The sequence below is a fragment of the Puma concolor genome, chromosome A2 (genome assembly GCF_028749965.1).
Source record: "Puma concolor isolate L17-30 chromosome A2, mPumCon1.1.hap2, whole genome shotgun sequence".
Lineage (NCBI taxonomy): Eukaryota > Metazoa > Chordata > Mammalia > Carnivora > Felidae > Puma > Puma concolor.
The window spans coordinates 115,722,998-115,748,964 of record NC_141668.1 but is presented as its reverse complement, the minus strand read 5'-3'; the positions used below and the strand labels follow the sequence as shown (position 1 = coordinate 115,748,964).

The 25,967-nt window shown below is 52.4% G+C and overlaps 1 protein-coding gene across 6 annotated transcripts in view; it reads left to right on the top strand.

Moving 5' to 3' along the window:
- The window catches only part of GRIP2 (glutamate receptor interacting protein 2), a 93,813-nt gene that overhangs the window by 51,594 nt on the left and 16,252 nt on the right, over positions 1–25,967 (top strand). For 4 of the 6 annotated variants that reach the window (XM_086697335.1, XM_025921300.2, XM_086697338.1 and 1 more), the window contains exons 2-14: positions 13,090–13,170; positions 13,453–13,588; positions 14,481–14,626; positions 15,302–15,388; positions 15,900–15,975; positions 17,195–17,340; positions 18,196–18,343; positions 18,456–18,625; positions 20,755–20,880; positions 21,209–21,358; positions 24,199–24,385; positions 24,876–25,021; positions 25,778–25,858. In XM_086697335.1, coding sequence (XP_086553461.1) covers positions 13,090–13,170; positions 13,453–13,588; positions 14,481–14,626; positions 15,302–15,388; positions 15,900–15,975; positions 17,195–17,340; positions 18,196–18,343; positions 18,456–18,625; positions 20,755–20,880; positions 21,209–21,358; positions 24,199–24,385; positions 24,876–25,021; positions 25,778–25,858 — 1,680 coding nt within the window. Of the gene's footprint in view, positions 1–471; positions 618–13,089; positions 13,171–13,452; positions 13,589–14,480; positions 14,627–15,301; positions 15,389–15,899; positions 15,976–17,194; positions 17,341–18,195; positions 18,344–18,455; positions 18,626–20,754; positions 20,881–21,208; positions 21,359–24,198; positions 24,386–24,875; positions 25,022–25,777; positions 25,859–25,967 lie in introns of those variants that run through there. The other 2 variants (XM_086697336.1, XM_086697337.1) reach the window with 2 other exon arrangements.

Below are 25,967 nucleotides of genomic sequence, written 5' to 3'. Positions count from 1 at the left end.
GAGGCCTGGAGGAGGTAGTTGGAATGTCAGTGGAAGAGCCCCAGGGGGCTCTGAGCTCAGGGATTTCTAACGCTGAGTCCTGCAAATGCTTTTTGGCATATGGCTGCACTTTATCTGGCTTATGTCCTGGGATTCTGTGCGAGATTCTGTTGGAATCTGCTACTTAAAAAAAAAAAAGTTTGGAAGGCACTGTTCCTCTTTTCTAGATGGAAAAACTGAGGCCTGGGGAGAACAGTCACTTACCAAAGTCCTAGAGCAAGTTAGGAACAGAACTGGCTCCAGGGGTACATCTGCTTGGGGACCCAGCGGGAGGACCCAGACATGCCATCTTCAGAGGTCCCCACCCAGACTCAGACCGTGGGCCCCGGGGGGTGTAGAACCACATCCAGGAGCCAGTCATACAGTGGCCGTGTCCCCTTTAAGCAGAGAGCCGCCCGCTGCAGTGGGTGGACTCGGTGCCCAGCCAGTGGGAGCCGTGAGCTTCCCTCCCACAGCCCCTCCCCGGGGAGGGTGAGGGAGGGCTGAGCAGCGTGGCTCCCGAGGGAGTTGGTGGGCAGCCGAGGAGACAATAGCAGACATGCTGTGTGGGCTCAGCCGGGAGACCCCTGGAGAGGCGGGTGAGTAATGGGAACCTGTAGGCAGAGTGATGGGACTGAACCCTCCGGAACTGCTGCCCAGAGAAGAGACAAGGATGGCCACTCCCTGGAGACCCAGAGCCCCGAGAGAGTGCAGGGCTGGGACACCCGGCCCCTGGTGGGCCCATGAGAGGGCTGCTGTCCTGTAGCCAGGGACTGAGTCCCCCGGGCTGCCCCCCGTCCTGCACGGCAGGGGCAGCAGGCAGATCTGGAGTTCCAGAGGGCAGCCCTCAGCCCCTCAGAGGTGCCTCAGGGAGGTGCGTCCCCTCTCTGCATGGGCATCAGCTGGGGGGAGTGAGCTCCCGGCCCAGAGATGTGAGAGCAGAGGCTGAGCTCAGGGTGGTGTGGAGGGAGCTCCTACAGTAGGCGGGAGGCTGCACTCCTGGCAGGAGGCAGAAGTCCCGGCCCGGCCCGGGGTCTGGCTGGGGAGCCCCGGGGTCCTGGGAATGCAGTGGGACAGGTATCACACAGCTTCCACATTCCTAAGTGGGCCCAGGATGGGCGCTGTTGCAGGGGCTCTGGAGCAGACATGGTTGCTCCATCTGTCCGTCTGGCCGCCTGTCTTTCCAGCCTTCTCCTGCTGGGCTACCTTCCTAACCCTGCTCCTGCCCTACCCCCGACCCCAGCCCGAGCTTATCAAGAGCCGGGAACCGGTCATCCTTCACTCAGTGCCCTGGGACTACCCCTGTCAATCCCTTCCTACACTCAACATACTCTTAATGGTACCTCTTTGAAATAGTTCCGAGGGTAAGGGCTGTGGTCCTAGTGGACCGATGGAAACAGGCTCAGAGAGGGGTGGTGGCCCACCCAAGTCCCCACAGCTACAGTGCAGTGTCCAAGCAGGACTAGCCCCAGATGACGTTTGTGGCACAGCTACCTCCATCTTGCTTCCAAGGGCCCGGTGAACTTAGGCTCCCACCCCACCCCCCCATGGCAAGGGGCAGGGACAGGGTCACCCCCCGACCCCCAGATAATAACATGAATAATGTAGCTAATAGCTGTTGAGATCTTACTCTGTGCCAGGCTCTGTTCTAAGCTCTTTCTGTGCATTTTCTCATTTAATTTGCACAATACTGTGAGTTTGGTACTATTTTTCTCTCCATTTTCCAGCTGGGGAAACTGAGGCATGGAGGCGTTAAGTGACTTGTCCAAGGCTACACAGCCAGAAGTAGCAAAGCTGGGATGTTCCCCATGTGGTCTGCCCCGGCTTCCTCCCGGTGACTACACTATAAATGGAGGCATTGCTCCCCTGGCCTGGGTATATCTGTCCTCTTGACCTAAGGCCCAGGTGAGTGGGGTGACCTTGTCCTCCAGTGGTCAGAGCCACAAGTGCAACAGTGCCCTGGAGACCTCCCCTGGAGCACTGCCAGGGAGGTTGTCTTCCCTCACCTCATGGGCCTGTGGCCTCCACCTAGGCTCAGGTCTCAGCATTGCCTGCCTGGACCTTTGCCCCAGTCTCTTTCTTGGCCTTCTAGCCTCCACCCCACTTTCCCATCCTGCCCTAGGAGGGAACTTTCTAAAACTCAAATCTGATCACAGCTCCTTATCTTGGCATTCAAGACTTATCTTGGCATCTCCCTGGCTTTTTCTCTCTCTGTTGACTTATTGGACCTCCATCCTCACCACAGCAGCCCCCACCCTAGACTCCTTCCCAGGCCACAGAGCCTCTTGAGTACACCTGCCACATTTGATGTTCAGCACTAAGGCTTTTTTTTTTTTTTTTAGAAAAGTCTAAAGGTGGAGCTTAGGTACAGTGGGATCCATGTGCTCAGTTTACATCATTAGGACTCTGGGTCTCTGCTTTGGTTTAGGCAATCTTCATTTCCAGGCAGACTCTTTCCTTTCATTGAGGTGCCCAGAGGGCCCCATAACCTTTGAGCTTAAGGTCAACCAGGCCAGTCGTCTCTAAGGAAAGAGAACCTGTTTCCAATAGTTCCAGCAAACATCCCAGGGCCAGCTCTTGTTGGCCCAGCTTGGATCACATGCTCACCCTTGAACAATCACTAGGCCTCTGATTGGCTGGCCAGGCCTGGTCGAGTGGCCTCCCCAGGAGCAGGGGAGACAAGGATAGCCAACAGGTGGCCACTCCATACACCCTGCACATTTTGCAGGGAAGGCTGGGCTATAAGAAGTCAGGCCACTTGCAGAGCTCCTCAGTGAGAGCCTGGCTTGGGGTTGGGGTCTGTGGAATGCACTACCCAGTGCCCTTTCTCTGTCCCCGATGGACTCCTGCCTGCACATGCCCTGGGAGCCTCGTTCACCACCCACTAACCCTAAGCCCTTGCGGAAAGGGATGTGACCAGGGTTGGGTGCACTGGAGGCCTGAATGCAGATTTTGGCAGGAAGCCCCACCCCCAGCCCTCCCAGCGTTCACTCCCCTCTGACTCCTGGCCACAAAGTGGTCTTTGTTCCCAGGGCCTGCTGGGCCTCAGTGAGTATCGCTTGGGCCTGGGAAGGCTCAGGCAGGGTATGCATGTGTGTTGTAGAGATTGGGAAGGGTAGTCCTTCTGCTGTGGCCTGGGCTGCCCACTCCTCTGAGGGGCTCTCACCATCACTGCCTGGATCCTCTGTCAGGCCTCACCTCCTACTGCATGGCAGGGGCTATGGCCATGGGGCAACCCCAGGCCCTCCACCACAGAGGCCACAGTATGGATCCAGGGAGGCCTGGATTGGCATCCTCACTCTGCCTCTTCCAATTCTATGACTTTAAAAATCTCATGCCACCTCTTTGATCCCCCTTCTCCTACTCTGTGAGTGGGAATTGAATTCCAGATTATTTACTGAACACTTACCGTATGCCATGCTTTCCTTCCGGGACACAGCAACCAAAACGCCAGCGCTCTGGAGCTGACATCCTAGTGGGCAGAGGAAGATAGTAAATGAGATCACTAAGTTTTTACAAAAGTGAGATCTGTTAGATGGTGTTGAGTGCATGAAGAAAGATACAGAGTAATGGAGGTGTGGGAGGTGGTGGTGGGGTGGAGGGTAAGTTCAAACAGGCTGATTGGGGAAGATCTTCCTGAGAGGATGACATTTCCACAAGTTGCTGAAGGAGGTGAGGGAGGGAGTTTTGTGGATGTCTGGGGAAGTGCATTCTGGGCAGAGGGAACAGTCGGTGCAAAGGCCGTGGGGTGGGCACAAGTCTGGTGTGTGGAACAGCGAGAAGACCTGGGACCTGGAGTGGAGGGAGCTGGCGGAGGGACGCGTATCATCTGGCAAAGTCAGGGAGGCCGAGGGACTGTCACTTGTGGCAGGAACTTTTGCTTTTACTCTTCACGGAGTGAAATGAGTTTTTACTGCTCTAGGCAGCCACCGCCAGGAAATAAAATGGTTTCATTGGTGACTCCCCAAGACTGTCATAGGGTAGGAGGAGGTAGGAGGCTGGAGGGGTTCCATGACTAGGAGCTTAGGAGCTGTGTAACCCTGGGTAAGTCCCTTAACCTCTCTGTGCCTCGTTTTCCTCATCTAGAACATGGGGATGATAATGGCACCCACCACATAGGATTATCGTGAGGATAAAGCGGTACTAATTTTTAAAAGTTTATTTGTTTAGTTATTTTGAGAGACAGAGAGAGAGCAAGCAGGGGAGGGGCAGAGAGAGAGAGGGAGAGAATCCCAAGCAGCACAGAGTCCCATGCGGGGCTCGAACTCACAAACTGTGAGATCATAATCTGAGTCGAAAACCAAGAGTAGGATGCTTAACCGACTGAGCCCCACCCAGGCGCCCCTAAAGTGGTAATAATTTTAAAGTTCATAGAACACGGCTTGGGTTCAAATCTTGACCCTGCTTCTTACCATTGGAAGTCAGGTAACCTCTCTGTGCCTCGGTTTCCCCCTCTGTAAATCGGGAATAACGATCATACCATCTCAGAGGGTAGTGAGGATTAAATGAGACGATGCTTATAACGTGCATAGCACAACACCCAGCACTTCATCAAAAGGAGTTGTTACCATTATTAATCTATGAAAACTTTTCTAACGAGGTCAGTAATGGGGACAGGGAGAGAACTCCCGTGTTTCATGGCTTGTGTGTACCCTATAATGTTAATTAGATTGCTCATACCAACCCATGAGGCGGGCCCTCGCCCCCCACTGTGCAGAGTAGAAGCCTGAGGCTCAGAGAGGAGAAGTGGCTGGTCCTAGATCCCTAGCCAGTGGGCAGCAGGGTTTAGAATCAGACTCTGAAGTTGGCCTAACTCCAAAGTCTGTCCTTCCTTTTTCCATCGGACCAGCCATGCCTGCAGAGGTGGGAACAGCGGAGCTGGGGCCAGTAGATCCCGGGTGGCCTGTGGGAGCAGTGAGCGGCTGCTGCCCCAGGGTCAGCAACGGGCCCCTGAGTACTGTACTTGAATGCAGTCAACGTTGGGCGCAGAGGAAAGTGGGGCCCCCCTTCTCATCAGCGCGGGGCTGGGCTGGCCCCATTGGTGGCTGGCTGTCACGCAGTCATTTCCTGTTCCCCCCAGATTGAGCCTCGGAACATGTGTTTTCTCAGTGGTCCCCCCTCAGAGGCCGAATGCTCCCTCCTGGAGACCCACAGAACCAAGCTCAGTAGGCTGAGTCTGCCGCCCCGCCCTCCCGCGCCCCTTTCTTGCTTAGGCGGGATCCTGGCACAGGCAGCCTGGCCAGGGGCAGACTTCCTTTGCCCTTTGTCAGAGCTCAATAGCTCCCTGGGGCCCCAGAGAGATGGAGATAATGAAGGCAAGTTAGCAAAGCTTTCAAGAGAAATAAAATAAAAAAGAAGCCCACCCACCTGCCCCTGGCTGCAGCGTGGGGCCTGGGACCAGGTGTATACCCTGCACTGGGCACTGCGTGTCCTCGCTCCCTTCTGCTCCCTGACGGGGCCAGCCCGCATCTGCCGGGACAGGCTGGCTTCGCTGCGGAAATGCATTTCCCTCTGAAGCGAGTTCTTACAGGACGGATTGACTGAAGGCAAAAGCTCATAATTGCCCATTGCTGGAAGGAGGAGACAGGAAAAAAGAAACACGCGGATAAAAATATCTCTGTTTTTATGCACGTTTCCAGCTGAAAATTGGTGGGAAAGATGTTTTTGAAAAGCCTTCATCTCTAGGCATATAATTACCAAGTCCCAGAACAAAAAAAAAAAAAGACAGAGCGGGAGAGAGTGAGCACGTTGTGCTAGGGAGGAGGACAAGGGTCTGAACCCCCATAGAATTTTCTATAAATAATTCCCTCAAATTCTCAAGACTGGCTTGGCTAGAGCCAGCAGTGGGGGGATACACCCCCATTTTATGGATGGAGAAATAGAGACTCAAGTCACGCAGCCAACTGAAAATTCTGGCCTTGCCTTGATTCTTGGTTTGAAGGCTGCCTCGGTTTCCCCCCACCCTGGATGCTCATGAAAGTGGGGCACTGTTGCTGAACAGGCATCAGCAAATGTTGTCGCATTTCTCATTTGTGCCTTCCTGAATATGGTACGGGGTCTTGGCTATCCAGGAGCCTCTTACCCAGCAACTGGCTGTCTTGAGTGGCCTCAGTCTCCAAGAGAGGTCATCAAGGCCACACACAAAAATGCACATGCCTTTTCTAGAGAAAGAGTCTCTCAAGTCCCAGTTTATTGCCCACTGACTCTTTGCACACAGTCGTATGAATTTCAGTTCGCAGCACACCTGCCAGCCGGGAAAAGAGATGGCTCACAGCCTGAGCCCAAAGCCAGCAAAAGAATTGTAGAAGGGAGGGAATCGGGGTCACTCAGGGTTGAGACAGGTGGTCCTGACACCTCTTTCCCAAGGGGGTCATTGTGGGCCGATGTGGCCCCGTATGGTTCAGCGGAGCAAAATCTGAATATTGGGGTGTGCAAAGGGAGGAGAGGCCACGTGGAAGCCACACGTGGGGACACCCCAGGACATGGGTTTTCTCTTTCAGAGCCAACATCCTGCAGCCTCTGCTTCGGAACCCAGCATTTGGGGATCCCACCGTTCCTCACTCTAGGTCTCTAGGTACTTTGTTTTTGATATCAGGGCCCAGAACACCACCTTAAACCCACTGTTGTCTCATACTCCATTCTTGGGGATCCTGCTGCACTGAATTTGGTGAACTTGACCCTCTGCTTTCCCCGTCCTTTCTTAAGAGATAATCTCTCCTCTCCCCGCAACCGCCTCCCTGGAATCAAACCTGGAGCCGGCAAGCTTATCTCTGGTCCTCCCAGGACAGCCTAGGAGAGAGGGATTTTCCAGTGACAAGAATCTCATTTGCAGGAGATAAGGCCAATTTTAATTCTGGAATTGCCCACAATGAAATACCAGAGATGTTCGCTGTCACAGAGTTGATAGAAACCAGTCTTTTTCATTTTATTAGCTCAGAAACATCTTGTTGAATCTAAATGAAGTGCAAATTAGGGAACCGTTATGGGAGGCATTATACTTAATGGTGTGTTGCCTCAATTGGTGGTGGCTTGTATGAACAAGGGCCTGGGGGATGAGGTGGGGGCAGCTAGTAAGGAAAGCTGCTGGGGACCCAACTGCGGGGGCCCTAGAAATGATTTGGGGCTCACCTGCTATCTGATTTGTTATTTGCCACCTGGCAAGCAAAGGGAGCCTAGCCTTGGTCTGGAAAAGCAGAGTGATGGGGGACCTGGGTAGTTTCTCAGTGGCTAGAGCTGCAGGTGGTGAAGGGGCTCACCTTCCTGAGGTTCCGGCTGTGCTGTGACCCCGACCTCCTGCTGAACCTGACCCAGCCCCAGCTTGAGCCCCACTCTGACTCTAGAGCAGTGATTTTCAGGGGGAGGGCGTTGGGTGGGGGCACTATTGCCCCCTTAGGGGACATCTGGCAATGTCTGGAGTCATTTTTGTTGTCGTGAGTAGGGGTGGGGTGCTACTGGCGTCTGGTGGTTAGAGGGCAGGGATGCTGCTAAACATGGTACAGTGCAGGACAGAGCCCCCCACCATGTGGAATTATCTAGCAAAAAAACGTCAATAGTGCAGAGGTTGAGAAACCTGCTGTAGTTTGACTGATTCTTTTATTTTTAATGTTTATTTGTTTTTGAGAGAGAGAGGGAGACAGAACGTGAGTCGGGGAGGGGCAGAGAGAGAGAGGGAGACACAGAATCCTAAGTGGGCTCCAGGCTCCAAGCTGTCAGCACAGAGCCCGACACGGGGCTCAAAACTCACGAACCGTGAGATCATGACCTGAGCCGAAGTCAGACGCCCAGCTGACTGAGCCACCCAGGCTCCCCCAGTTTGACTGATTCTAGCTGAGCCCTGACCTTGGCCCAGCCTGACTCCACCCCCCGCTGAACCCTAATCTGAAAAGGACCTGGCTGGGATGGGATTTGTGGCTTCTGCCCCTTGCAGGGGCTAATTCCTCATCAACTCTGCTTCCATGTGCCTCCGCAGAGGAGTGAGAAGGGAAGATGGGTGCTGGGAGTTAGGTCTTGCCATGGCCAGAGGCTTGGGGAGAGGAGTGGCCTTCCCACAGCTGGTGAATAGCTGAGCCGGAGCCTGCACTCAGGATGGGTTGAACCCTGAGCACATCCCCTTAACACTGGGCCAGGCTGGAGCTGCCTGAATGAGGGCAGCAGGAGGGCTCTTCTTCATAGGTGGGTGGGGATGTGTGCAGGCTCACATGAGGCCTTGGAGACCCATGGGACATGTCTGGTGCTGGGAGGGGTGGCCCCCGAGTCAGCACGGGAGAGCCTGCCAGCCTGATGGTTTGCCAGTTGTCTTTGCCCATCTCAGTCTGGTGCTGAGGAAGGACCTGGAGAAGGAGTGTGAAAAAAATAACCTGGTTAAGGGGGCTGGGAATGTGGGGTGACAGGGGCAAAGGGGCCTGGGGTCAGGTCCTGGCTCTTGGCAGAAGCTTCCTTGGCCAAGAACTTTGCCCCTCTGAGTCTCAGGTTTTCTCATCTGTCAAGTGGAAGTGATGGTAACATCTCCCTCCTCCCAGGGTTACTGTTAGAAGTAAATGAGATATAGGGGATGGTGTGGATGGTTGGTGCATGATGTGTGAGCCCCCCTTCCCCCCTGCTGCCAGGGCATAGAGGAGAATCCAGAGTATGCACAGTGTCTAAGACAAACAAGTTCTGTGGAGAGGCAAGGGCTCAGGCATTATCACAGAGCAGGTAACCTGAAACCTTCCAGCTTCAAACTCTTTTGAGATGCACAGATAAACTCATAGGAAATGAAGAGGGTGCATTGGAGAGGAGATAAGAGCGGCCTTCATAACCACTTCTGTCAGTTTTGCACTGGAAGTCTGGCCAGTGCAAAAAGGCAGGTAAAAGAAATAAAAAGTATGACATTTAGAAAGAAAAAAAACCTGTCATTTTTCACAGACGACAGAAAAGCCCAGAGAACCTACAGATAAACTATTAGAATTAATACGGGAGTTTTAAAGGTCAGTATACAAAATCGACTCTGTTATTCTATGTCAGCAACAAATGATTAGAAAATTAAATTTGAACAACAATCCAATTTACAATAGCATTAAGACACTTCAAATATCTAGGAATATATTTCATGAAAGATGTACATGGTCTTTGCCCGTGGAAGTATACAATATTCTTGGCAGAGATTAAAGAAGACAAAAATAAATGAAAGAGTAGACCATGCTCATTAATTGGAAGACCTGATATTGTAAAGATGTCAACTGTCCACAAATTGGTCTGTAAATTTAGTACATTTCTAATCAAAAAATGAAGAGAAAGCTGAAAACCAGCAGGATGCATGTAGGCTGATAAGCTTCCTTACTGGGGGGGGGGGGGGGGCAGCAGGAATGAAGGTGTTTGCTGGTCTGGCAACCAAAGGCTTAGGTTTTAATAGCTTAAGGATACAGGAGATGATGTCCCTATACCTTCCCTAGTTGGAACTCACACCCCAGCATAAAGCCAGGACCTTTAAAAAGACATACCCTCAGCGAAAGTGGGGACTTGGAAAATACCCACCCATCTACCAAAGAGAGAGAATGTCTGTCTCAGCTAGGTCTTGAGATTTGGGTTTCCGAGATGTGCCCCTGGTATCTGTTGAAGGTTGTAATTCACACTACTCCCCTGGTTCCAGAACCCCTGAGCCAATATTTCTATAAATAATGCCTTGGCAGGCACTGAGGGAAAGGAATTGCAAATACTCTCTGGACCCTGGAGGGACCTGCCTTCAACCAGGCTGAATAAGATTCCCACAGATGAAGCCCTACTAGACATGAACTCACAATCCAACAATTACCAAATATACAAGGAAGTAGTTCACCACGAGGGAGAGTCATCAGACATCCCAGACAGCAGAAACACCTCTCAAGAGTCTGAGATAATAGAAAATTGAGTAATAGATGAACATTGCAAAGATTTAAAATTATTAGAGACCTGTAAGGTGCACTAGATAAGGAAAGAACAATATATGACAAGGATATAAGCAAAAGAACCAAACACAACTTTCTAAAACCAAAATTGTACTCATTGAAATTAGAAACTTACTGAAGTTGGGAAAATTTGAATATGGAGTGGATTTTAATTAGTAATTTAATAATGAAGGAATTTAAAAAAATATTTATTTATTTTGGGGCACCTGGGTGGCTCAGTCGGTTGAGCGTCTGACTTCAGCTCAGGTCATTATCTCACGGTTCGTGAGTTCGAGCCCCGCGTCGGGCTCTGTGCTGCCAGCTCGGAGCCTGGAGCCTCCTTCAGATTCTGTGTCTCCCTCTCTCTCTGCTCCTCCCTGGCTCACACGCTGTCTCTCTCTCAAAAATAAATAAAGATTAAAAAAAATTAAAAAAAATTTATTTATTTTGGGCAGAGCACAAGTGAGGGAGGGGTAGAGAAAGGGAGACAGAGAATCCGAAGCAGACTCTGTGCTGACTGGCTGACAGCAGTGAGCCTGATCTGGGGCTCGAACTCACGAACCGCAAGATTAAGACCTGAGCTGAAGTCAGACACTCAACCAACTGAGCCACCCAGACGCTCCAGAAATCATTTTAATTTTGTAAGGTGTGATAGTGATATTTTTGCTATTTAAGAAATGTGTTCCCACTTTTTTAAATGCATACTGAAATATTTAGAGTGTAATTTCATCATATCTGGAGTTTGTTTTAAAGTATCTCAACATAAAAATACATGGGATACATATGACAAAGTGTTAATTGTTAAAACTAGATGTTGGGTAAAGATGATTCATTATACCAGTGGTTCTCAAACTTCAGTGTGACACAGAGTTGCCTTTGCAAAACACAAAATTATTACATCTACACAGAGGAATCTGGAATATATAAAGATTTGATAACAAGAAAACAAACAACCCAATTTAAAAATGAGGAAAAGGTTTGGATAGATATTGCACCAATGAAGATATATATGGGTGGCAAATGAGGAAAAGCGTACCACATCATAGTCATTAGGCAAGTGTGCGTTAAACCACAATAAGAAGGACACCTGGCTGGCTCAGGCAGGGAGAGCATATGACTCTTGATCTCAGGATTGTGAGTTTGAGCCCCCGTTGGGTGTGCAGTTTACTTAAAAATAAAGTCTTTTAAAAAAACACAGTAAGAAGCCTCTACATATCTGTTAGAACGACTAAAATTAAAACAACAACAACAACAACAACAACAACAACAACAAAACCAATCCTACCTGACATTGCCAAATACTGGTGAGAATGTGAAGCAACCAGACCCCTCCTACATTACTGGTGGACCCACAAATAGTGCAGCCACCCTGAAAAGCAGGTTGGCAGTTTCACACAAAGTTAACCTCATCCTTACCATGTGACCCAGAATCCCATCCCTGGGTATTTACCCAAATGGAACAGAAAGTTATGTTCAAACAAAAATCTATATGCAAATATTTATTATGCCCCCTGTGAAATTGCACCAAACTGGGAAGAGTGGAAATGTATTTCAGTAGGTGAATGGCTAAGCAAACAGATGCATCCCTGCAGTGGAACATCGGTCAGCAATAAAGAGGAACAAACTGGGGCTCCTGGGTGGCTAAGCATCCGACTTCGGCTTGGGTCATGATCCCACGGTTCATGAGTTCGAGCTCCTCATTGGGCTCTGTGCTGACAGCTTGGAGCCCGGAGCCTGCTTTGAATTCTGTGTCTCCTCCCTCTGCCCCTTCCCTGCTTGCTCTCTCTCTCTCTCTCTCTCTCTCTCTCTCTCAAAAATAAACATAAAAAAAAACTTTTTTAAATAAAAAAAGAGGAACAAACCACTGATCCATGCAAAACAGGAGTGAATCCCAAATGATTATGCTAAATAAAAGAAAGTAGACTTAACAGCCCACATACTTACTACATGATTCTATTTATATGGCATTCTAGGGAAGCCAAGAGTATATATAGAGAAAACAGATCGGTGGTAGTTGGGGGCTGAGGGTTGGGCAGGGACTGGTTGGTTACAAAGGGGGGAGCAAGGGAAAATTTTGGGGGTGATAGAATTATTCTAAATCTTGGTTGTGGTGGTCAGGACACATTTCCCAAAACCCAGAGAAGAGCACACGACAAAGAACTTTAATGTCTATAAAATTTAAAAAATAGATGAAAATGTAAGTTAGGGTAATCTACTAAAACATGTACACATGCAGATTGCTGGACCCCCATCCTCAAAGTTTCTAATGTCCTACGTCCTAGGTGGGACCCGAGAATCTGTGTTTCTGACCAGCTCCCAGGGGTTGCTGGTGCTGCCGGTCTAGGAGCCATGCTTTGAGAACCTCCGCATTGTACTATTCTGTTTTCGTTATGTTTGAAATCTGTGAAAACTTCTTAAAGCGTTTTCTAGAAGTAAAGCTAAAGGAGACAGACTTCTCGGAGAGCGTTTTCTAGAATTAAAGCTGAAGGAGACAGACTTCTCGGAGAGTGTTTTCTAGAATTGAAGCTAAAGGAGACAGACTTCTCAGAGAGTGTTTTCTAGAATTGAAGCTAAAGGAGACACACTTCTCGCGGGCTGCCAGAACATCTGAGAATGTGAACTGTAAACAATCAAGTGCAGTCCTCATGAAGGAGCGCTGAGTGGGTCCATTTGACTGAGTTTGCTCACAGTCAGCCCCGTCTCACCTGTGCCGTGGTGCCTGCATGGGAGAGAGTTGCCAGTCCCGGCAGTTGTGCAGGCACAGCCCCCGGGTGGTGGGGCCCCAAGACCTGTGCTCTAATCCAGATGGCGTGACTCCCCAGCTGTGTGACTATGCGCCTGAGTTGTCCCGCTTGGGGCCTCCGCTTCTCTATCTATACAGTGGGATGACACTCAACCACAGGATGGCTGTGAAGCCCCAGTATGTGGTGGTGTTCAGAAGAAGGTTATTCCACTCAAGGGCAGAGATGGAGCCTCCTTTGGGAGGAGAAGCCATGAGGACCGCCCCCCCCCTCCCGCCACCGCCCAGCAGATTCAGTCGGAGCCGGTGGCAGGAGGGAACCCCTTTTACAGGTCACATCCATGAAGCAGAAGAGTCCCAAGGCAGAAAGGTTTCACCTGCACGGAAATGAAAGTGGAACTCAGGGCCTTTTCTCTTTCTTGCCTGCAGACGATGGACCTTACTCCAAAGGGGGCAAGGATGCAGGAGGGACCGATGTGGCCCTGGCATGCCGCAGACAGAGCATTCCAGGTGATGAGCCTCTTCCCCTTCCCCTTTCTCTGTCCTGGAGGCACAGGTGGCTCAGAACGGGGGGGGGGGGGGGTCAGACGGCAGTGGCTCTGCCGATGACTCACTCTGTGACCTTAGACCGGTCACTTAACTTCTCTGATCCTCTTTGTGTAAAAAGGAGATGATCTTACCCAGCATTTTGCAGCCAGGTGCTCTGTTTACCAAGTGTGGGTCTCATTTGTATTGGAGCTGGGGGCCTGGAATTGTGCCATACTGCCCGCTCAGCCCCCCATCTGTTGACAGAGGAGTTCCGCGGGGTCACCGTGGTGGAGCTGACCAAGAAGGAAGGCAGCACGCTGGGCCTAACCATCTCAGGTGGCACCGACAAGGATGGGAAGCCCAGGGTCTCCAACCTGAGACCGGGGGGGCTCGCAGCCAGGTGAGGAGTGGGCTCCGTGGGGCAGGAGGAGGCGGGCAGGGGCCAGCGGAAAAGGTACCAGGGCTGTCGGTAAAGCCATCAGTCAGTTGTTTGCAGGAGCGCCCCAGTGCTCCTTGGAGGGAGGCCTCCGGTCAGCGGTGGCTGTAATTCTAGGCCCCAGCTTCTTCTTTTCCCCTTTACTCAAGGGGCTGGCTCGACCACAGCATCCCACTCTTGCCAGGCCCTCCAAGCTTTTGCACATGCAGTTAACTTGCCAGAAGGTCTGTTCCCCGCTGGCAGCCTCCTATTCATCCATCCACACTGCCTCTGGGAGGCCCCCCGTACCCCAGGCCCAGGCGGCTCCTCTGCTCTGCTCGCATGGCCCTGCGTGCCAGTTCTGCACACATCACTCTGGATTTTCCTGTCGTCTGGCCTATGCGGGTCCCTTGGATCAGGAGTTCCATGAGACTTGGGGGTTAGCCTCTCTGTTGCCACCTCTCTGGGCCTCACACAGGGCAGGCACCGGTAGCGTCCAGTTGAATAGAACAGAAGATTAGTGGTTAGAAGCCAGGGTGAGCTCTAGGAAACAGCAAATAAGGAGATGATCCAGCCACTCTGTAGGCTCCTCTGAGGCTGGTCGGAGCCTTAACTATGAGGGCAACACCCCAGCAGGAAGAAAAGCAGGCAGGCCGGCATCGGGGGAAATGCCAGGCCTGGGTGTCAGACAGGTGTAGGTTAGAATCTGCACTCTCTTACTGACCCGCTGTGTGACCCTGGACGATGTCTGACCTCTCTGAGCCACTGCTTCTCCGTCTGTGACATGGGGATTCGGAGATCATAAGGATTCAACAGAAGAGTGGGTGTGAATGCTGGCACCTTCACCGTGCATGTGCTCTGGCCTCCTTGCTCCCAGGAGTGACCTGTTGAACGTGGGCGACTATATTCGGTCAGTGAACGGGATCCACCTGACCAGGCTCCGCCATGATGAGATCATCACCCTGCTCAAGAATGTGGGCGAGCGCGTGGTGCTGGAGGTGGAGTATGAGCTGCCCCCGCCCGGTGGGTGCCCTTGGACAGGGAACTTTCTCCACTGCCTTAGTCATGGGTAGACACAGCTGCCTCCCTGCCAGCACCTGGGTGGTGGGGACCAGCTGGGTGGGTGGGACCTGAAGACCGGCCTATGTCACACCTAGGGACTTCGGCTGCAACTGTAGTGTGGTGTCACCAGGAGGTGGCAGGGCCCTGTTTATAACCCGTTGTCGTTTTTTACATGTAGCGTCCAGATTTCTTCCTCATGGCGGGGGGCGGGGGGATGGTTTGGGGAATGGGGGCTGAAACAGTTATTCCCAGCCCTACTGGTGTCTTCACCCCGCCAGCTTGCACAGAGTACAGTGGGCAAGGGTTTAGCCTAGCTCTGAATTTTCAAAGCTGGTCTAAAGTCTTAAGATTTGAATGACTGGAATTCAACCCTGGCCTGAGCCCATAGCCATGGACTCACGTCTGAGTTCTGTCGTGGTCTCTGTGTGAGCCTGGGCAGGCCTCTCTCTAAGTGGGTGTTAAGGTGAAGGGTCCCTTGAAGTCTTGCTTGTCCTACCTGTAAACTGGGGTGGGGGGAAGTTTACCCTCCCTGTAATCTCTGTCTGGTCACCCAATTCTCCCAGAATGAGCTTTGGGGATGTCTGTGGCTTGGTGATGTGACTGAGGTACTCAAAGGAGCCCTCTATTTCTCCCCAGCCCCTGAGAACAGCCCAGGGATTGTCACAAAGACAGTGGACGTCTCCCTGTACAAGGAGGGCAATAGCTTTGGCTTTGTCCTCAGAGGTCAGTGTAAGAGTCATACTTGGGGCCAAGAGGTGGGAAGGAGGCTACTGATAATTCCATGTGTGAACACATGCTTTGCTTTAATGAGGTTGTAGGGATAGGTATATGGATAGATAGGATCGCTTCTTGCTTCTGACTCTAAAGAACCCAGGGCCATTAAGTCAAATGTTAAATGGAAACATTTGCCAAGCAATGAAGGGTGCGTGATTGCTGGGAGTGAGATTGAGAACAAAGTTTGGAGCTGCCTAGCAACCAGGGCAAAAAGGGAAGTAGGATGAGATCATAGGAAGGGAAGCAAGCCATTTAAGAAAGGATTTCGGTCACGTTCCCTACTTTTTGTTCCAGCTCTGGGGATTTACGGTTGGTATCTTACAAGAGGGCCCGTGAATAGAAGGGACAGGTCCTAAAACAGATTTAGTTAAGGGAGCCTGTTTAGGGGCTGAGTCGGGGCCTCTAGGCATCAGGGAAAGAGTGGGTAGATGACTGATTCCTCTTGTTGAGTTCTGTCCAGGGGGTGCCCATGAAGACGTACATAAGACCCGCCCGCTCGTCCTGACCTGTGTCCGGCCTGGCGGCCCTGCAGACAGGTGAGCCTGAACCAGAAGAAACCATACAGCCTTTCCCTGCCCTGACTGCCCCCAGCTCCTCTGTGAAGAAGGCAGACCAGAAACCACTGTTCTCTAGATGAGCAAACTGAGGCCCAAAGAGAGGACACACCTTGTTCAGAGTCACTTGGACTTGTTGGTGGAGCAGGACTCAATGCCAAACGGGAGAGACCCCAAGATCTTTCCTCCCCAACAACCTACTGTCTCAGGGGTGGGGAGGGGAGCAAGCCTTGGCATTCTGTTGTTCTTCCCTTCCCTGGCTTTCGTTTTCCCCATCTGTGGCATGGGGCAGATACTACGGCCCCTAGGAGTTGCTGTGAGAGATTCGGGGGCCCTGTTAGCAGTGCCGCTATGGCCTCTATAACGCAGCCTCTGGAGTCCTGGCTGTGCCACCCTGCCTGGCTCTGCCTGGGCATAGCCCAGAAGGACCAGGCAGGCAGGGCCAGGAGACGAGAATGTGGGAGACAAACGTGTCCGGTTCCCAGCACCTGACCCCTGACCTCCCCAGTGGGAGAGTCTTGGCCATTTTAAGAGAAGCCTGGAACGGCCTTGTCAGAAATCTAAACCCTTTCTTGGGACAGAGGCTGTGATGAGCTATTCATAGAACCTCCCAGAATAGCTTTGGCCATCTGTTGGGGCAAGCACTCCAGGGTGGAGATTTGACCCAAACCGAGGTGAACCCCCACTCAGGCCCCTCTCCTGGGGCCCCTGCTGAATTTGTTCCCAGGTGCACTTGTCACCAGGCCAGAATCACTGCTGAGGAGGCAGAGTGGGGGCAGTGAGAGTGGACCTCATGATGGGCAGCATGAAGCCTCCAGACTGCCCCGCCCCTGATGCTGTGTGGCCCTGACAGGGCTGGTGTCCTTTCTGGGCACTGGCATTCTCTTGTATCCCTGGGCGTCCCCACTCAGACGTTCCAGGGTTGAGCTGGGGCTATGAATTTATTAAGCACCGAGAAAGGGGGGAGCTGTCAGAGCTGGTCGCTGGTCCCAGCTATCCTTACCTGCCCGCTTCATTTATTCAGCCGCTTACCCATGGACTCCCTCCTACGTTCCCTCACTCATCATTCCGTCCCTTTCTCCTTCACCCACTGCCTGCCCCTCTCTGTCCCCCGTGCCCCAACCTTTCCCAGCACCCTCTCGGGAGGGCTGTGCACAGTGCTCATTGAGGCCGGGCTGGCTGACCAGGCCCTTCCCTGCAGGGAAGGTTCCTTGAAGGTGGGCGACAGGCTGCTCAGCGTTGATGGGATCCCGCTGCACGGGGCCAGCCACGCCACTGCCATGGCCACGCTGCAACAGTGCAGCCACGAGGCGCTCTTCCAGGTGGAGTATGATGTGGCCATCCCAGGTGAGTTGGGGGTCTGAGGACTAGGGTTGGGGCAGAAAGAGGCCCAGGGCTTGGGGCAAGGGGTAGCAGACCCAAATCCTCACCACTGCAAAGGCTCTGTGACCTTGGACCAGCACCTAGCCTCTCTGAGCCTCTCTGGGCAATAAACATTATGTGTCAGGCATTGTTTGAGGCACTGCAGATCCAGGTGAGAGCAATACAGACGAGGCCTCTGTTCTCAGGGAGCTCACCTTCTGGTGGGGAGAGGTGGACAGTAAACAGAATAAATCAAATATGGAAGGCGTCAGATAGCAATAAGTGGCATTCTAAAAATAAAGAAAACATCAGGGAGAGATGGGAAAGGCTAGGGGAGAGAAAGGTGATGGTGGCTGGACCAGGCTGGTTGCCTGGGAAGCATAGATAGGTTGCATTCAGGAAATATGATGAAAGTCGATTTGGTCTGATTTGCTGATGTTTGGACACAGTGGCGGGGATTGGGCAGGGGCGTCGAGAGCACAAGGAGCTAGGTTTCGTATTTAAACCACTGGGTGGGTTAATGGGGGTGCCGTTTTCTGAGATGGGAAAAGGTTGTAGACAAATGGCAGGCTCTCCATAAGTGGGAGCACCTTAGTGTTGTCTAGCAGAGCCGTGGGGTCAGAGCCCCTCAGAGCTGAGTTCCTGACCCTCCTCTGCTGCTGAGTGTTTGTGTGAACTTGGACAAGGCCTTTACCTCCATACGTCTCGTTTACCCGTCTGTAAAATGGGTACAGTAATCCCTCCCTGGCAGTGGGGATTAAATTGAGATAGCCGACTGAGGCTGGGGAGGCAAGCGTTCAATATTTGCATTTCGAACTCTTGTCTCCTTCCACGTGCCAGACACAGTGGCCAATGCTTCGGGGCCCTTGATAGTGGAGATAACCAAGACGCCTGGGTCTGCCCTGGGGATCTCACTCACCACCGGCTCCCACCGGAACAAGTCAGTCATCACTATCGACCGCATCAAGCCGGCCAGTGTGGTGGACAGGTGAGGCACACTGGGTGCTGCCCCCGTAGTGGCCAGGGATGGACGGGGGAGAGGCCACCTTGAGCTCTCTCTGGCCAGACCAGCCTCCCCTTTCATTCTCCCGCCCGGCCAGGAGTGGGGCCCTACATGCTGGAGACCACATCCTGTCCATCGATGGCACCAGCACAGCACACTGCTCGCTTCTGGAGGCCACCAAGCTCCTGGCCAACGTGTCAGAGAAAGTGCGGCTAGAGATCCTGCCAGCACCCCAAAGTCGGCGGCCCCTGAAACCGTCAGAGGCAGGTGGGTCCCCTTGGAGGGTCTCAGCCCCCAAACCTGAGGGCAGATGGGGAGGATTGCACAGGGTCCCAGAGGCCTAGGACTGTAGCCCTGGGCAGGCTAAAATTTACTGGAACAAATGTCCGCTCCCATGGGGAAGCTCAGACTGTCAAGTGCAGCAGCCGAGGCTGGGCCGGTGGGGCAGAGAAACAACCTGAATGTTTGAGTGTTGACAGTCTGCTGGGGTGGGTGTCCCAAGGCTGTTTCCGTCACTCTTTGTATTAATAGAAATACAACGGCTAGACCAAGGTTGGGGACAGTCTTTCTGTGCTCTGTGCTACTCAGAGCTTAGATCTGGGGCTCAGCTTACTGTCCTCAGCAGGACCAGAGGGGGTAGCCAGTCAGTCAGGAGGACCGAGAGCCCCGCCTTTTGAGGAGTTGGGGGCTCCCAGACCAGAGCAGAGAGCTGGGTGCGAGGCAGTCCAAGAGCAGAGGAAGCAGGTGGTCTAAGAGACCAGAGGGCAGAGCTGAACTTGGGGCAGGGAAGTGCCTCTAGCATTCCAGACCTTGGGCTTTGGGTTCAAATGCCAGCACTGCCCCAGCTGAACAGCCTCTGCATCTCTCAGCCTCCATCGCCTCGTCCGTAAATGGGAGTGAGGACCCCACATGCACAGGCTTGGGAGAAGTTAACCAAGGTAGAGGATAGAGCACAGCCCAGGGGTGTGAATCCCAGCCTGGCACACCCGATTGATCATCTGGAAGAGAAAGAAACCCCTCAAATAAAATGCGGGGAGACAGGTGTTGGGGAGGGTCCATCTGTGTGGTCTCTGCCAGGGTCTGAAAAGGCCCCATCAAGCCACAGCCAGGGCCTGACACGGAAGGCTTTGGGGCTTGAGCTGGAGTCACATATGGAGCACCTGCTGTGGGCTGGGGCTTCCCATGGGTCGCCTCCTTTCATCCTAGGAACGAGTCTGTGAGGTCAGTATTGCTGTTATTCCACTTTCCAGAGGAGGTTGACGCAGCTGAGGCTCAGAGAGGCACCCCTGAAGTGCCTCATGAGGGCACACGGCTGCCAACAGCCCTCCTGGCCCTTGTGGGCCTCCGCTAGGTGCCAGGCACTGCTCTAAGCATGTCCTATGTGGTAGCTCGTTCACATCCTCCCCGTTATCCTGGGAGGCAGCCACTATCTTAGCCCCATTATACAGATAATGGCAGTGAGGCACAGAGGGGCCAAGTGGCCTGTCTCAAGGACCTGGCAGCTGGCTCCTGAGTTGGCTTGTGTGCCGTGCCCTCCCTGTGTGGGATGGAGGTGCTGCACAGGGGGTGGAGTCACTGGGCTGAGATAGCTGGGTTCTCACTCATCCGTCCATGGACACGTTGCACCAGGCTGGCCTCCCCCCCCCCCCGAAAGCCCCACAGCAGAAGGAAGAGCCAAGGTGGGACCTGGGGCAGTCTGGGAGGAGGCGTTGCATGGCAGCCGGTTTAGAAGATCTGGTGGGGCAGGTGGGGGAGGCAGGATCGCTGGAGTCCCGTGGGAAGCAGATGGAGGAGACTGCAAAGAATTCATCTGGGGGTAAAGCCTGTGGAAGTTTGGAGGGCAGGGGGCGGGAAGCCAGAGCAGCTTCAGACTGCAGTGCGGGGGTGAGCAGACCTCTGCCAACTCCTCGGCCCTGGAGCATAGGTTGCCTCGAGAGCCCAGCATGGGGCAGAAACAGCCAGGCCCTAGTGCCCCCATGTGCTCAGCCCCTGGCCAGGGCTGCCCAGGCCACAGCACCGCAGTAGATCCTAAAGGCGCAGGGGCCCAGTGGGGTCTGCCAGCCGCGCTGCCCAAAGCTGATGGGCCAGTTCTCAGGCTGGGCCTGCTTTCCCTCCCATCCTTGCTGCCGCCCGGCTGAGAGCTGAGCACAGTGCCTGGCACGTAGTGGGGGGGTTCAGGACACATGCAGTGCCTGGCACGTAGTGGGGGGGTTCAGGACACATGAGCGGCATCCGAATGAATGCCTGGCTTGGCTCTGGGGAAACTCGGGCTGTCTGGTCCTGCTCTTCTCACTTCATCCTGCAGATGGGAGCCTGCCCTCCAGGGGGGCGTGGTGAGTCCAGACTCGCTCAGTCCCTAACACCTGCACCTCTGTCTCCTCTTCCTTGGGTCACAGTGAAGGTGCAGAGGAGCGAACAGCCACATCGCTGGGACCCCTGCGTGCTCTCCTGCCACAGCCCGCGGCCCGGCCACTGCAGGACGCCCACCTGGGCCACACCTGCCGGCCAGGACCAGAGCCGATGTAATGTGCCCATCTCACCATGGCTTGTGCATGTTTCATAGGGGAGGAAACCAAGACGCAGAGAAGTTAGGGGGTCTGCCCGGTATTACCCAGCACATTAGTGGCGACATGAGCCTGGCAGCTGGGTTTCACCAGGTCTGTGAAAACCCTGCAGTCTTTGAGGCCCAGAGTGGGAGAGACTTACCTGAGGTCACACAGCCAGTGGTTGAGGTGAAAGGGGGAGTGCGTCCCCGTGTCGCCTTGTGCTGGGGTGGCTGCCTAGCACCCACTGTGTGGCAAGGTGGCAGGCCCTTCTGGGATTCACGGGGCTGTGCTCTCATCTCCTCAGCCTTGTCCTCGACTCCCTTTTCCTCGCCGACCATGAATCATGCCTTTCCCTGCACCAACCCCAGCACCCTTCCCCGTGGATCCCACCCTATGAGCCCCCGGACCACAATGGGGCGGAGGAGGCAGCGAAGAAGGGAGCACAAGAGCTCATGTAAGTAAACCATGGGCTCTTCCCTCCGCTTTGAGCTACATGTGTGCCTGATCCTGAGAGATTTGCCGAAGAATGGGTGCATTTGGGGCAGGGCCCCAGTTCTATGTTTGTGGGGTCATTAAATAGCATGAGTGGTATGCCAGACTGCCTTGGATGGTTGGGTAGGTTGTGCAGTGTACAAGGATGCACCTGATGAGTTCCAGTTACTTTGTACATTTATTATGGAAAATTCCCAGCAGGTGATAGACCTCACCATCAAAGAGGCACCTCACCTTAAAGTGCCTTGAGGAGAGGATACCTGAATCTGAAAAGCTTTCCTCTTTCAGATTTGCACAAAGGTCTTGCAGGAACTCCATTTCATTTTCTTTCGTTCTGGATTCGTTCTGATCCATTCAAGGAGAAAGTGTGAGCGTGGTGCAGCTACGTCTTTACCGCTTCTCTGACATTTTTTAATTTCCCCTAAGACAAAGACATGTAGGCCTGAGGCTAGCCATCCAGCATGTGGTAATTTTCACGTTCAGTCTGTATGTATATATACACATATGCGTGTAGACATACACACATATACACACACACGTATAGATTTCTACTTACCTTTTGTTTATAGGCATTTCTATTTGCAATCACTGTATATGTAGTTCCCTTTTGTTTTTTTTTAAAAATTTTTTTTTCAACGTTTATTTATTTTGGGGACAGAGAGAGACAGAGCATGAACGGGGGAGGGGCAGAGAGAGAGGGAGACACAGAATCGGAAACAGGCTCCAGGCTCTGAGCCATCAGCCCAGAGCCCGACGCGGGGCTCGAACCCACGGACCGCGAGATCGTGACCTGGCTGAAGTCGGACGCTTAACCGACTGCGCCACCCAGGCGCCCCGTAGTTCCCTTTTGAAATGAAGGTATAAGTATTTTAAAAAGTGAGTGAATGTAAAGACAAATAGTAGTGAATGATAATGCAGGAGACGTGTGGAACTAGCAAAAGTCACGAGAATGCCAAGAATTTTGAAGTCTTTCCTGGGAAAAGTCCTTCCTTTGTTGACGTAGAGAGTTTATCCAGCCTTCTGCTCTGAGTTGTAGAGGCCTCCAGGAAGGATGAAAGGTTAACTGGGCCATTTGGAATTGAACCAGGTGAGGGAGAAGAGGAATACAAATCTCCTGGAAAGGAGCTAAATACGGTTATGAGCTTCCTGGAAGCCAAGGTGAAAATGGAAACACTTCAGAGTCAGATAAGAGATTAAAATACGTCTTTACCAACCTCCTTTGTCAACCACCAAAGCTGGAGGTGTGTAGGTAAAAAGATTCAGAAATGCTGTTCATAGGCAGGGGCATGTGGAGGCTAAGGGCTCTTGGGACACCTTTACCTGTCCCTTTCCTAAGATGGATGAGTAGTAAAGTATTATTATTATTATTATTATTGATGATAACCATTAGTTAATTAGTTAAACATTTTGAACACCTCCTATATACCAAGCACCATTCTTGTTATTAGGGATGGAACTATGAAAATTATAGCAATACAACATATGCAACAATATAATATATTACACAGATTGTAACATGTAATATAAAGTATAACAAAATAGTAATAAAGGCATAATAGTATAATAGAATTCATAATAGAATTAAATATAATAAATTATATTTAATACATAATACCTATTAATAATACAGATATTTTTATATCTGGAATATAAAACAATATATATTAAGTAACATAATGTATCAAACAGATATAAAATTTTCATATGACCCAGCAGTTCCACATTGATATATGCCCAAGAGAAATGAAAATATATGTCATGTCTACCCAAAAACTTATACATGAATACTCGTAGCAACATTATTCATTTTAGCCAAAAGGTGGAAACAATCCAGATGTCCATCAAGAGATGAATGGATAAGGGCGCCTGGGTGGGTCAGTTGGTTGAGCGTCCAACTTTTGGTTTTGGCTCAGGTCATGATCCCAGGGTTGTGGGACTTCTCACTGAGCATGGAGCCTGCTTAGGATTCTCTCTCCCTCTCCCTGTGCCCCTGTCCTGCTCTCATGCACGCTCTCTCTCTCAAAAAGAGAGAGAGAGAGAGAGAGAGAGAGAGAGAGATGAATGGTTAAAGAAAATGTGGCGTATTCATACTGTGGGATGTTATTTAGCCTTATAAAGGAGAACCTTGAAAATATTACGCTTAGTGACAGAAGCCAGACATAAAAGACCACATATTATAGGATTGCATTTACAGGGCATGTCTAGAATAGGCAAACCCATAGAGAAGAAAATAGATTAGAGGTTGCTTAGGGCCGAGAGAGATGGAAGGATCTGGAGCACTAGCTAAAAGGAATGGGGTTTCTTTCTGAGATGATGAAAGGATTCTACATTTGATTGTGCTGATGGTTGTACTACGTTGTTAATATACTGTAACACACTAAGTTGTACACTTTAAATTGGTGAATGCTATGTTAGGTGAATTGTATCTCAATAAAGCTGTTACCAAAAATAGCATACTACGTATTATGGTATTATACTAGCATTAGAACAACATTAACCCAACGTAACATCACAATCCTCTGTTTTACAGAGGACTTTACAACATCGCATCACATATCACAATCCTCTGTTTTACAACATGGCAGTCCCAGGAGCTGTCTCCCTTAATCCTTGTCACGGCCCTGCTGGGTGGGAATCCCCCGCTGTGCAGATGAGGAGGCACTGCCCAGAACAGGCTGTGACTCCCTGGGCCACTCACTTGCCTGTCTGACTCCAGGTTCTTGAGCCTAGGAATGGGTTGGTTCTGGCCTGAAGGGCTCTCTGGGACTGCCCACCTGACAGCCATGCTCACCTGTCCTGCAGTGTCACTGGCCTCCAGCACGGTGGGGCCAGGGGGACAGATCGTGCACACGGAGACCACGGAGGTCATACTCTGCGGAGATCCCCTCAGCGGCTTCGGCCTCCAGCTCCAGGGTGGCATCTTTGCCACCGAGACCCTTTCTTCCCCTCCGCTCGTGCGCTTCATCGAGCCCGACAGCCCAGCAGAGAGGTGAGCCAACTTCCCCTGCCCCACTGGGCCTCCACTCTCCAACTCAGGGCTCACAGACAGCCAGGGAAACTGAGTCACATGCCAAGCCTGGCTTCACAAGTGTATCTTGCTCCGCCATCCCATCAACTCCATCATCAGTCCCACTTTACAGATGAGGAAACTGAGGTGCAGAGAAGCTGATGCATTGCCCAGGGTCACGCAGCTTGTGAGTGCTCCAGGACTGGAACCCGTCTGCCTGAAGCCAGAGTCCTCTATATACATATCTCCTAAGGCACGCATCACCCCCCTTGGGCAGACAGAGAAGCTGAGGCCCAGCAAGTTCACTCCCTTAGCCAGAGTCACGTGCTGAATGGCCTGAGGATGTACAGCTGGTATAGGGCCGAGCTGGGAGTCATACCCCGAGCCTGCCCCTGCATGGCATTCCTGTCCCCCAGGGATAGCCGTGCTGGTAACGGAACTTCTTCTCTCCGTGGGGCTGCCCGGGATTCAGGTGTGGGCTGCTGCAGGTGGGAGACCGGGTCCTGTCCATCAATGGTATTGCCACCGAGGACGGGACGATGGAGGAAGCTAACCAGCTGCTGCGGGACGCGGCGCTGGCCCACAGGGTCGCACTGGAGGTCGAGTTTGATGTGGCAGGTGAGTGAGTGTCCCTACCTCCCCCCTCGCCCTTGGGGACCCTGTGCTCCCTCCTGTCCTGTGCTCTCGCCCGCTGCACGTGCTCCTCCACCCGCACCCCACCCCCCCCCCCCCCCCTTGCAGCGACCCTTCTGCCTGAGCGTTTGCAGCGTGTGCCTGAGCACCAGCACCAGGAAGGCACTGGCCGGGGAGGCAGGAATTCTGCACACCAGTGGGAACGTTGATGAGGGAGTTTTGTGCCGAAACAGGACCGAGGGAGGGCAGAGGGGGGCTGAAAACATTCCCTGCCCCTCTGCAGGGCTTAGGCAAAGAACCCCACACAAAAACTCAGTTAGACGTTCTGGTCTTGTGATTTCGACATTCTGTGACTTTGGACACTCCCTCCCACCACCCATCCTCAGCTTCCCCAACTTGAACTGGTGAATAGAGTCCTACTACAATGGATATTGTTGGGTTAGATGAGATAAATCGTGCGGAAACACCCAGCTAAGGCCCGGCACGTAGTAGGTGCTTGGTAGATTGTTACTGGGTCTGAACTGGGTTCAGCCTGGGCGTCAGCCCCAAATCTGCTCTGACCAGATGGGTTGTCTTGGGCAAATGCCAGCTCACCATGCCTCAGTTCCCTCATCTGTCAGGTGGAAGACGCAGGATGGGGTTGGGACGGTGACTTTTTGCAGTCTCTCCCAGCTGGCCTACTGGGACTCCCTGAGTCTTCTCCCTCAGGCCTCACATGAGTCCACGTGTGTTTGCCTGCAGAGTCCGTCATCCCGAGCAGCGGTACCTTCCACGTGAAGCTGCCCAAGAGGCGTGGGGTGGAGCTGGGCATCACCATTGGCTGTGAGTCCCTCCCCGCCATGCAGTCCCCACGCCGAGTGAGCCTCCTGCTGGGGGAAAGCACACACCTCCAGCCTAGAAGAGGGGGGTGCTCCAGGTGGGAGGGCTGGCT